The following is a 13,179-nucleotide window of genomic DNA, read 5'->3' as shown; positions in this document are numbered from 1 at the left end:
TCAGTTTATTAAAACCAATACAAAAGATGAATACTGTAATGGCATGCGCTGGATCAAGCAGATCGGCATTTAACAATCATTTGTATTTTCTCTCAAAAAAGTAAAAACAGTTCAATAATATCTGAATTCAAACGGTGTCACCTGATCCAGACAATAGTTAAACAATCAGAGCATGTATCCTCGAGATTGTTCAGCATTGAAGGCACCTCTGATTTCTACTAGTTTCTGATCATCTGCAAATTTGTTTTTATAAAATTTAGAATACAATAAATATTGTATTTATAAGGGTGCGGATTTGTATAGTACATTTTTTATATCGGGTACTTTATTTTTGATTAATATTATCTTATAATGATAACCAGCTATATTTCACTAAATGACTGTAGCCTTATTTTAATATATAAGACTGCAGTCAAAATAAAAAATGTTTATTTTACCACTGATCAACTTGTCAAATATTTATTTCTATCTCTCTTTTGAATGAAAAAATCTGTCCGTACATCGACCATCGTCTGTGCCCTTTCTTGCAGATTATTGAGCCGACTTGGCAACTAAGTCACCGATAACACTAGAATAGGAGAGAACTCGTTAGTTACATTCTCGAATTTGGTTCAAAATAGCGTCCAGTTAGAATTTTCATGCGCCCTTAACTCGGTAATTTTTAAAGATAAAAGAAAAAATGTTTGAAGTTCCTATCTCAAAGCATTAAAATATCAACCCTTGAATAAGTGGTTTCGTTGTGCTGTTTTCTCCTATTGTGTATGGCGTGGGCCCCCAATGGGTGCTTACAAAATCCAGCTACCTGTGCGCTAAAACTGCTTCGTAGTAGCCAAAAAAATGTGTTTTAGTGCAGACTGTTACGCAGAAATGCTGTTACAATTTGGATGAAACTTCACTGGGTTTTTCTCCTTAATGCCTTTTCATATATAAAATGAATCCCTGAGAATCTGGAATAAAATTTATGAAGAAACGTAAGTTTTTTTTTTTTAAATTTTACGTAATAATTAAATTCTATAAAAAAAGAACAAAACAAAGATACAGAGCATTAAATGTTGAATCTACAGTGACCGAAGAAAGTATTTGCACACCACGTTTTTTTTATTAAATAATTTATTTGATGAAATTATGCAATAAAAAAACCCTATTACTTCAAAAATAAAAAGTGTATTTATGGCTTAATAACTACAAATAAAATTCAAAGGAAAAATTTCTTTCATAAAAAAACAAAATATCAAACTTACAAAAAATACAGAAAAAAATTATTTGCACACCATGCGTTTTATTATTATTATTATTTTTTTTAATGTATTTACAACTGTACAAATAATAAATACAATAAGTAAATATGTTGTATGTTTCATTTACACTTGAAAATCTTGAGAAGGAACCACTCAAGCATTAATTTAAATTAGAAGGTCCCGTGGCCATCTTCTTTTCAGATGCCTCGGAGGATTATCAGGGATTGTTAAGGATCAAAGATCAAGAATTAATGGGTTAGGATGGGTAAGTAGTTTGGAATGAAAAGACGCATATCTATTTTGGGCCAAATCTGCAACGAATGGGATGTCTTTGTGGATGAGTTTATTTGTAACGTAATAAGGAGCATCAATGATTTTACATAGGTTTTTGGATTGTAAGGATTGGATGCGGGAAGAATTTGTTGGTTTGGTAGAGCCTCCGAACTCAATCCCATATGTCCGAATTGGTCTAATTATCGTAGCGTATACTAATTTTTTGTAGTGAATGGGAAGTTTAGAGCGTTTGTCAAGTAAGTGTTGTAGCAATCGGAATCTACGAGCAGTTTCTTGTCGTTTCAGTCTTGTGTGTGGATTCCAAGTAAGTCTCTTGTCAAGATGGAGTCCTAAGTATTGAATCTGTTCAACAGACGTTAGTGCAGTATTTAGAAAGGATACTGTAGGACAGGAGGGTAGAGGTTTACGACGGAGAGTAAAGGTGATCTGGTGGGATTTGTCAGGATTTTTTTGATTATCCAGTTTTGACACCATTCTTCAATAGATGTTATATGTGTGTGTAGTGTTTGTGATGCATTAGCTGGGTCGTTGTTTACAGACAGTATACATGTGTCATCAGCGTATATTATTTTTTTAAATTTAATAATTTGTATGAAGCCCGTTGGCATCTATTACCGCTTGTAAACGACTCGGCATTGAGTGGACGAGGTTTTAATTAAATCCGTGTTAATTTGTTCCCATTCTTGCTGTAAAAGATCCATGAGGTGGTGTCCTCCGGTTATTCCGTGTTTTAGAACATTTGTATCTTAAATATGCTACAAATTTTCAATTATGTTTTAGTCAGAAGACTGTGGAGGGATATGAAGTTGTTGATGAATGTTAAATATTAATCAATCTTTAGTTTTGTTGGCTGTATGTCTCGGATCATTATCATGCATACAAATATACCGATCCTGAATTCCCAATTTGGCTGCACTGGCTAGCAGGTTATGGCGCGAAATCTTGACATAACCTTCTGCATTTAAAATTCCTTCAATAGGCAAGAGATTTCGTATACTAGCCTCGCATCCCAGAAGTCGATTCGATCATATTAGCTAGGACACCTGCACTAACTCCTGGATTTTTTATCGCTTCAATTTTAATTTTTCTTTTCATCCTCTCATTTACTTTCTTTGGACTTCCTTTGCGCCGGTTATTTGCAGTTGTACCTCTTTCTTCAAATCTTTCAATTACGTATTTGACGGTAGAAAAATTAATACCTAACTAATCCGCTATTTTCAAATCTACGATTTTCTTTGATTTCGAAATAATATAACTTTTTCGCGGGTAGCGGCACTTAAAACGAACTTGATAGATTCAAATATTTTATAATACTGATAGTAGAGAACAGGATTATACTGAACCATACAAACAACAGCAAGTAAACAAACATAGTGTGCAAATACTTTTTTCCTTGTATTTATATCGTTTAAATGAATTTTTATTATGATCAATATTTTTAATTGAATTTATACTGTTTTTTAACAAGTTTTAATTGTATTTTTTACTAAGGAACCTCAAACTATTTTATGATTATTTAAATTCATTATATAAAAAAAAGACAAGGTATGCAATTACTTTCTTCGGTCATTGTATATGCTTAAAAAGTATCTTACATAGTCGTGATTAAACACCGAAGTCACAGTTTACTAACACTAACTAAGGTCCTCGAAACTTGCAAAACTATTCTTCAATTTTTTCCTAAGATCGGCATAATTATCCCGAATCCAGTTTTATTGTTTCTTATTTACTGAATAATTGATTTAAATTATAAACCATTGTTTTTCTTATGTATTTAACCATTGTGTAATATTTGATTTTTTTTTAAAGTTGAAAATTGAAATAGGGATCAATTGTAAGTATTGTAAATAACTTTTGGTTTTAGTTCATTGCGAAATGTCACCCCTTCATTAACACGGCAAGAGTGTCCTATTTTTTAGTCCTCTAAGAGGTGTCCCATGAGCATTTGCCTCACGGTACACGGTTTGTACTTATATATATATAATTGGATGTGATGATGATAAAAATCCTTAAGATTATTTTCAATGCAATTTGAAATTGAAATTGTTAATTATAGATCTTTCTTCAAGGGATTTAAAACCCAGATCACGTAAGAGAACTATGATCTTCTTGCCTCGACTCATGATTTTAAAAACAGAAACGCAGGAAGTGTTCAGCTGAGCAAAATGCTCAAATGAAAAAAAAAAAAATGTCACGTTAGGAGTGTACTGGTAATAGAAATGGCCTTACCGTTGCGAGGAGGACAGAGCGAAGCTGAATTGAGTATAGGTGGGAAAGTATAAGATAGAGTAACCTAAACAAGCGGCAATAATTACATCATAGGGTTAAGGCAGAGGTTCCCAATATTTTTCCGTTTGCGGCACCCTTAATGCATCAGATTTTTTCTAAATTACTCACTTTCTTGAAAAATGGGAAAACGATTACCTATTTAACTGCGAAAAATTAAAAACAGATTCCTATTATTTTCCTTGGGACAATATAAAATATCTAATTTCAACTGTTTCGGTAATATCCATATTGAGACTGGATAACCACCATCTAGAGTAATTAAAAAAATTAAACACGAATTTTAATTTCACAAACAATTTATTGAATGTCCATTGATGATAAAAAATTATTATAATTATTAATGGGATGGAAAGAAAACAATGAAATACTCGAAAGTTGCTAAATTCTTGGACTTTTGTTAGCATACAAGATTGTTAGCACAAAAATTCGAGAAAATGAAATTCCAAGAAAATTGCTGAATTGTTTAATTGAATATTTCGCGGCGCACAATTTTAGAATTACTGGATTAACGGAAAGTAGACAAAAGTATAAAAAAAAAATAGATGACATACTAGGAAAATATATTAGTTCATTTTCCAATATGAGCAGAATGCTCTAAGCTCCACCTCTCCCGGGTCAGTATATTTACCCTTAAATCCACCTAAGAGTAAATATTCCGCACAAAAATTCCTCATTTAGTGCTCTAACTTTCCTCATAGCTATTTTTACCTGATTGGAAATAGCTTACTCTAGATCGGGATGAACTCCCACCTTTGAGCCGATTATTGAAGATGTAGTGGATCTCTCTGATTATTTCTAGGCGAACTTGACCTCCCAATAGACAAGTTGACTCCAATGAAATCCAATTCTTTCAAAGTTGTGTTCCTTTGCAGTCATTACTGTTACGCCATCTTCGATTTGTCAATTGGGCACGTTCCTTATTTATAAATGCTCAACGACTTGAACGAATCTATAGAGATTTGTCTTAAATGACCTATCAATGGATTGGGATTCAATGAGGTCAGCGACACTATATTGTCTACTGCCCCCATCTCTCTATTTGCTTAGATTATAAAAGGACTGGAAATGGCCAACTCTTTAATTTTTAAAGTGGTTATGAGATTCAATTGCAAGTCCTGAGTGTGCTATAGTCGGATAAACTTTGAACTTAGCTGCGCCATGTGCATTCATTTCCTACGAGTCTCCTACACATAATCATCCAAACCTATCTTAAAGTTTATCCTCAGCCCCTAGTCTATTAATATTTTCATGTGTAATCTGTGAACTGTAATCTGTTAACTTTATTTTTTCATTTTACCTGAAACTGAAAGACTTTCAACTCAGTTATAATTGTTTTTTTCATAACGCTAAACTCACAGGGCCCAGTTCTACACCAAAATAATTACTCTAAAATAAAATTCGGAAAAAAATATACTATTAATAAAATATCATGTACACAACACTGTAGTGCGTGTTACGCTACTACGCTAGTCTTATCTAAAAAGTTTTTACTGTTAAAACTATGAATAGAAACCTAAGTTACGATTGTCCATAGCATGTCTTTATTACAACAAGATAAAAGATTTACGTGTTGAAAAAATTAATAAAATCCCAAAACTATCGATAATGGTTCATGATTTTTTCTAAGCTCCTCACCAAAGGTTATTCAATGGAAATTATGAATATTAATCTAAACATAATAAATAATTCGGTTTATTATCAAGTTAGAGGGAATATTGCTTTATTTTATGTTGCTTTATTCGTCTTGCATTTCTAAGGCTTTCATTCATCATTTATATTTTTTTTGTTTTCGATAACATTTCAAGTTTGAAAAATCTTTCAAAATTTACCTATAGAGAGTCAAATTCAAATTTCATTGTTAGACGATATTGGTAGTAAATAAAATATGGGTTTCAGCAACTTTTTTTGTTTTGTTTCTTGATTAAATATTAGTTTTATTTCTTAAACGAATTTTTAACTCTTTTCTAAAATTTTTATATTTTTTTCATAAGCTCCAAAACTCAAATCATTTCTGAGAGTCATATATATGTTAATTACTCTTGATTGCTTTGTTAACAATTCAGCTATGGAATGTCCTTTCGTAAAAATTAATGATGCGTGTAGAACACCTCAGGGCGACACTGATATTTCGGAGTCAACTTATATAACTCTTTTAAAACATGTATATATTTTTTTTAAAATTTGAACAAACGTATTTATTATTTTTCAATTTTCGAGGATAGGTACTGAAGGAAAACGTTTTGTTTTCCAAAGTATCTATTCTTTAGAGTTTTTAATTGTTCAACGCTTTTGCTTAATCAGAAAAAAAGAAAAAGTTAATTTTAATTTAAACAAATTAGTAATGATGTTAACAAGCTGTTGGAGAAGTTCGGGCATATTACACACGTTATTTGTGTTTAAACTGATATTTAATTTGTCAAAAACTAAAAGCAATATTAATTAAACCTAATGCTATTTAGTGTTTATCCATCAGTTAGAAAGATATTATTATAAGAAAAAATGAAGAAATTTTTTTTATTTTTAGATTTAGTATAAACATATTTGAAATAAATATTATAAAGCGATAATAACATTTTGCCGTTACCACAAATTAATATATATTCCTTGAACTGATGTTACCCATCTGGAATTCCATTCATTGTGGGTGGCGTGGGTGTGACCCAATGAAGCTAATATCAACCTATTGTGCTTCTTATTAATGAATCGAGCTGTTTAATAATGAATTATTGACATTGTGCTGCTGTTTCGTGTTACGCTGGATGTGAATAAGGAGAGGATCTGTGTGACTTAAATCGAATTCAAGTGTTTTACCGCCTGCGAATCTCACAGTTTGGATGGATGACAGTTCTTAGAAATATGTTACGAAACCCAAGCTTCTTTCATGTTATTTGGCTGTGTTACTTAGAATATTAGTTACAGGGGTCGGAATTATATAACTATGATGACGATCAGCTCAGATTAATGAGAAGACACCAAAATTTTCTTTACTAAGTTTCCTATTCAATATGTTCATTCCCTATCCCTCTCCTAACCTCTTCAATTTTTTAAAAAATTTTCTTTGGTTTTTGCTACATCATAACTGTATAACACTAGTAAGTGTAAACTTTTCTCAACCGCCTAACTCTGTCATTTTCAATGGGATGGAGTAATTTTTTTACGGATTCTGTTAACAAAAAATATTTTAAAAATTTAATCATTCATTCATACTGGAAACTAGCTTGATCTAGCGCATCCTGAAGGGGTAACTCGTCAAATACAGCAAACAAGTTTGTTTTTTTACATTGTTAGCAAACGGTGCGGAACATCGAACAGAATCGTTTCAAAATTCAATTTGCGACTACCTTTACCCCGGGATAACTTTTATATAGTTAAAAAACAAGCAGCCTCGTTGGAAAAACGTGATTGGAAACACCAAAACAGGTTTCATTAGAGAGAACTAACGAGTCGTGGTGGTTGTGTAAAATCAATATCATATTGCGATCTCAATTCCTTAACTTCATAACTACATCTCGCTTCCGAAAGTAAGGAAGTTTTATGCAGCTATTAAACACAACTGTTGACCACACAATTGAAAATATTCGTTAGCACTAGACGCCAAAATCTGATTAGGTTTCGTTTCCGTATGAAATCAATGTGAAAGTATATATTAAATAATATTAATTATACTGTTAATATGATTTTATTGAATTCTTCATAGATTGTGAGGATTGGTTACTAAATGATCCACTTTATCAAACAATTCCCTACTTTCGCTTACTTATGCGCTAACGGATATTCCTTTGTACACCTTTGTTTCAAAAACCTCTTCTGATTGGACCGAAAGTTTGGGAAAAATCGAAATTTGAGTAAAAGTGGTTTCATATGAATTTTATCAAATCCCATCCATTACATTCGTATACCATGGGAAGAGTTATTTTCCTGGATACACTTTTATTTCAAAACGGCTCTTGCTGCAAAATTATTCATGAAATAAGTATAGGTAATTATATATCCAATAGAAGTTTAGTGAGAGGTATTAAAAAACAAATAATAGAAGTCGTGGAAAACCTCTACTCACCTATGTACTTTTGTTTATGTTAAGTTTTGTGTAATCTTGAAGTTTGGTGTATTTATTGTCAGTTGATATTTTTATGAACCAAAGTGTTTTGAAATCTCATTATTCAAGTCAATTCATATTAACAAAGACATTTGAGTTCAAGGGCTTTTTAAATGTATGGCCAGCTTAAATTATTTATGATGACTTTATAAATTTATAAGTAACTCCTAAGCATTTTTCTATTACCTTCAAGCTGACTCTTAGTGTCAAAAAGTCTCTCAGTTATGCCAAAGTGTGATGTATACTGTTGCTCAGGAATAAAATCTAAAATTTCCTTCAAAGTTTTAATCAATCAAGCTCAAGCTGTAAAATTGTTTAATGACAAATATTCTTTTCATATATTTGAGTAAATATTTAATTAGTTATGCAATCTATAATTCAGTTAGATTCTATAGATCAGTTAAATGTAGAAGGAAACAAATTCAAAATATTACTATTATATTCTATAAATCAAAGACCACAGGTCTAGACTAACACAGTACTAAGCTGTGTGCGTGCATGCATTGACACATTGATTTTTGGTTAAACTTTGTAGACAATGAAATATTTACTTTCTTTTTCCATAACTTTTGATTTATTTTTATGAACAAAAAGCATCAATTATTAGTTGTTGTTTTTTCACTAACATCTATAATAAATGTTTTTCCTTTATTATCAGTATTACATAAATATTAAAATTTAAACATGAAAAAATATCAGATTTAAGAAGGTTCACTTTAAAATAATCTTTATTAAAATTTTATGGCAGAACCTTTTGATTTCTCGTCAATAATGTAGATACTGAGTTTAAAAAATTCAATGTACGATAGGAAAATGAATTCTATTTTGAGTTAAGAAGATCTTCAAGAATTATGAACAAGTCAAACACCATATTTTTAATAATGCCATTGATAATTGATATTTAAAAAAAATGTTTTTTGTAATTAACTTGACAATGATTATCAAAGTGGATAAATGAGATCTGTTCCAATAATTCGGTATAGTTGATGCATTCTTTATTCTGGCCTTTGACATTTTGAAGTGGCTAAGGTCACATTGCTCACATGCTGGCAGGGTGCTTTGGCAATGGATATTTGCTTTATTATTTCTTGGTAGACATTTCTGTCAGCTTTAAACAAGGCATCCTCCAACATCAATCACTAATATCATCACTTTCATGTTGGTTTCTCGGTGGTAGGTCTTTAGGTAGGTGAAGGTATTGAATAAGGTGTTTAGTCTTAAAAGTCCAGTTCTGGACAAGGCAAGAATTTCTTTTCCATGGATGCTGTTTCTAGATGAGTTAAAATGTTTTATTAATTTTGAGTTTGCTCATAGATATTTTTTCCCAAATGCTCTGTCATTCCTTGTGAATATTATCTATCAGTAAAGATCTGAGTCCTAATGGTGTAGGTCTTTAGCTGCTTTATCATCCATTTCATTTACCTTCATACCGACTTTTCCAGATGCCCTTGTACAATGAACCAACTATTCTGCATAAATTTATGACTGACCTTAATGAAAGAATTATCCAAATAGAAACTTATTATCTGACAATAACTCAAACTAAAAAAAAAAAAAATGATCATATGCCATTAATCTTGGTTAAATTATTTGTTTTGAAAGTAAACATCATTTTTATTAGTTTATAAGTTTATTTCGCTGATTATAAAATTTATAAATTACCTTTTTTGGATTTTTTTAAAACTGAAAAATTGAAATCTTAATATAAAAAAAAATGTATAAAATAATTATGGGATAAATTAATAGAAACCAGTTGTAAAGCATAAATATAACAAACTAAATGAAGATATGATTATTTATTTTATTTGTAACTTTTCACTTTGCTACTATGGCAACGTTTTGGACACTATCTATCTTTTCTTTGATTCTATTACCCCTTTCACGGGTGTATTTCATCTAAAATATGTACAATTATAAATAAAACTATTTTGTATAAGTGGGGGCTCATTTTGAATTGAAGAAACTGAGGGAAATCAGGATAAAATCATTGTTATCCAATTAGCAGTTTCATTTTTAGGATTATGATATTAAATGAACTCTTAAAATAAAATCTAAGACTTATTATGGTTAGTTAATTATGAATTTTTAGTTTACTTAGTATGATCTCATTGAAAATCTGCCTCATCATCAATTATATCACAATAATAGTTATTGTGTTACAGTGGCAGTCAACTGTTCCATATCTCAACTCAGGAGCGAGGGGACACCTCTGGAGCTAGTTCACCTGGTGGCTCCATCAAACATAAGTCTGGCAGCCTCAGCAAGAAGAATAAAGGTCCTCCCCAAGATTCTTTAGTTATCAACATCAAATGTCCATTTTCGTTCAATCACCTACCACAACGACCACCGGTCCACATAGAGTTCAAGAAGCTTGGCTATTGCATCTCACAGGAATGTAATGGAGGTATACTTGTCAGAGCAACCGTTTACTTAATAATATTTATAATTTACTATATAAAATGTAGTCATAGATTTTCTAAGTTTCAATAGAGTTTAAAGAATCTCCTACTTAAAAAAAAATAATAAATAAAAAGTTCTGATCTTTCAATTGAATGATATAAATATTTATTTCGGCTTGGTATATCTATTAAAAAAAAAAATTAAGATGACAAATTTTAAGAACTGTTATTTAAAGAACAAATACTTATTCAAACTTTTCAATTAATTATACTTTTATTGTATATCTGCATAGCTTTATACAAAAATTTATGATGATTTCTTATACTGTTTGTAATTGATGCTTTAGGGCAAAAAAATTTACTGAAAGGTGTTAGTGGGAAATTTCAATGTGGAGAGTTGACAGCAATAATGGGCCCTTCTGGGGCCGGCAAAAGTACACTGATGAATGTTCTTGCTGGATACAGGTATAATATAAAAAAATCTTGTTTAATACTATTTTCTGCCTAAATCTCATGTTCTTACTGGATATAGGTGTAATATTAAAAAAAAATTGTTTAATTCTATTTAGTGCTAATATTTCATTAAAAAGTCTAGCATATTCCTCTGACAGTGTTAACCATTAAACTGTCCTGAAGCTGTTACTCTCCAGTTTTAAGTTTAATTAGATTGTTGAAGTCTGTGGGTAGTCAATCTCTCCATCTTAATCTTGGTTGCCTTATTCTGTACTTATATCTATTCCTTCTAGTTTAACCCATGAGAGGAGTAGCCTTGAGCATTTTGCTCAGTTTCGGAAATAAACGTCTATATTTTCCTAGTATTTGATTTTTTTGTTTATAGTTTCGTCTACCTTCCGTTAACCCTTTCATGTTGTTATTGCTGCTTGTTTAAGTTACTTTCCGTTTTACTTTCCCACCTATGCTCAATTCAGTTCTGTTCTGGCCTTCTCGCAACAGTAAGAATGAACATTTCTCTCACCAGTACACTCCTAACATTACATTTTTTTTTCTCATTTCACTCACCTGGACACCTCCTGCATTTCTTATTTTAAATAATGAGCCAAGGCCAGAAGATCTTAGATCTTTTGTGAAATCTGGATTCTTCAGCCTCTGATGGGAGAGCTACAATATACAATTTCAATTTAAAATTGTATTGAAAGTGATCCTAAAGAGGTTTGTTTGTTCACATTCAATTTTATATAAAAAGTAGTACAATACGTCCGCCATGAGATAAATGCTCTCAGGATACCTCTTAGAGGAAAAAGAAAGTAGGACACTCCTGCTGGATAGGAGATAAAGGTAATAAAAGGTGGCAAAAGTTTATATCTAGCACTATCTAGAGTCTATAGATATCTAGAGTCTACTATAGAATAAAAGTCAACCCAACCCATGATTATCGGATTTGTTCCAGCACCACTTTCCCATATGAAAGTACTGAACCAAGACAGCTTTGAAAAATTTTCTTCAAATAAAGCGCTGGTATTATGTACTATCATAAACAATTTATTCTTGCCCACCATTTTTTAGGAGTTGCACTAATTTTTAAGAGCAGTCTTGCTAGAAATTTATAAATATCTAATGTATCTTATTGTAATAAATTCTCTATTGTTTATTCTCTCATGGTGATAAATAATTGCTGAATATAAATTATCCATCTCTGAAGAGAATATTATATTAAGTACACTACATGGTGTTTATCTATTTTGACAGTAGGACTTACTCTTTTCATATGTCTGTTAACAGGTCCTGCAATATATATCTGTCACTCATGCATTCATGACTTTTTTATAAAGTGGGGTTTGATTTTGAGTAACTTGGGGATTATTTAAATTTTTAGCTTTCCATAAGTGAATATGTAAGAACTTTAAAACAGAAGAATAAACACAGAAAAAATTTAGTTATTCATTTAAGTTAGCTGCTGCTTTATTGATGCGCCATGTGTATGGATGATATGGGTTTTAAGAAACTATGAGGCTTATGCATACTTTCCTGATTCATAAGTAATTTTTAAAGTTGGTGAATTGTTTGATAGAAGCTCACATGCCATTTTTTCATAGAATGAACCATTGTTTCATAGAAGTTTAGATTTTCTATTTTGTTTCTGTGAGGTTTAGTAGAATTTATTGACAAACTGATTTTATGTGTTGGAGAAAACATTTTGAAAGGTACAAATGGGAAATTATCTAATCCTGATTTATAAGTGGAAGTATACAGTAAATCGAGTAAAGAAAAAAAAAAGATTAGTTTTATCTATCAAAGATTGGAAACATGTAGGGAAAGAGCGTCAACTTGTTTGAGAATGTAGTTAAAAGCAAGGCTTTAGAGACAAGAACATTCTCTTCAGTCTGTTCTATGAAGGGCAGAAAACGTCGGAACAAGTTGATATTAGGCCAGGTGCATGATTGTCTCTTCCCAAATCAGCATCAGTTAATCTAATATATTCCAAAATTGGTGTGGGCAGTATATTGTATCAGATATGGAGGAAACATTTGAAGCAAATATTTGTCAATGTATACTTGGGCAAGCTGGACATGAAATAAATGTATTTTATAATGAACAAATTTATTACTGTTATATCTTTTAAATTATTAATTATCAATTAGATAATATCTAAAATAAATATGCATGTAGAAATGGAAATAATAAAAAAATTGTATTCTTACATATATGTATATATAGTTGACCGTAAAAATTGATATATAGGAAGATGGTCAGGGTTGCGGTCACAAGTGAAACAAAAATAGTTTACAACTATTTTATTTTCCAACTTCGCCCCACTTACTTCCTCCCCACTCCTGTGCGCTTCCGCTTTTATATTTCTGTCTGTTCAACTTATTCATTTGGACAGGTATGTTGTCCTATATGG

The 13,179-nt window shown here is 31.1% G+C and overlaps 1 protein-coding gene across 6 annotated transcripts in view; it reads left to right on the top strand.

Moving 5' to 3' along the window:
• The window catches only part of Atet (ABC transporter expressed in trachea), a 160,802-nt gene that overhangs the window by 130,633 nt on the left and 16,990 nt on the right, over positions 1 to 13,179 (top strand). For all 6 annotated transcript variants that reach the window (XM_067052570.1, XM_067052571.1, XM_014430778.2 and 3 more), the window contains 2 exons: positions 10,080 to 10,321; positions 10,664 to 10,781. In XM_067052570.1, the coding sequence (XP_066908671.1) occupies positions 10,080 to 10,321; positions 10,664 to 10,781 (360 nt within the window). The remainder of the gene's footprint in view (positions 1 to 10,079; positions 10,322 to 10,663; positions 10,782 to 13,179) is intronic.

Source organism: Halyomorpha halys, unplaced genomic scaffold, assembly GCF_000696795.3.
Source record: "Halyomorpha halys isolate HHAL.00 unplaced genomic scaffold, Hhal_1.1 Scaffold913.1, whole genome shotgun sequence".
Taxonomy (NCBI): domain Eukaryota; kingdom Metazoa; phylum Arthropoda; class Insecta; order Hemiptera; family Pentatomidae; genus Halyomorpha; species Halyomorpha halys.
This window is presented reverse-complemented; position numbering and strand designations above follow the sequence as displayed.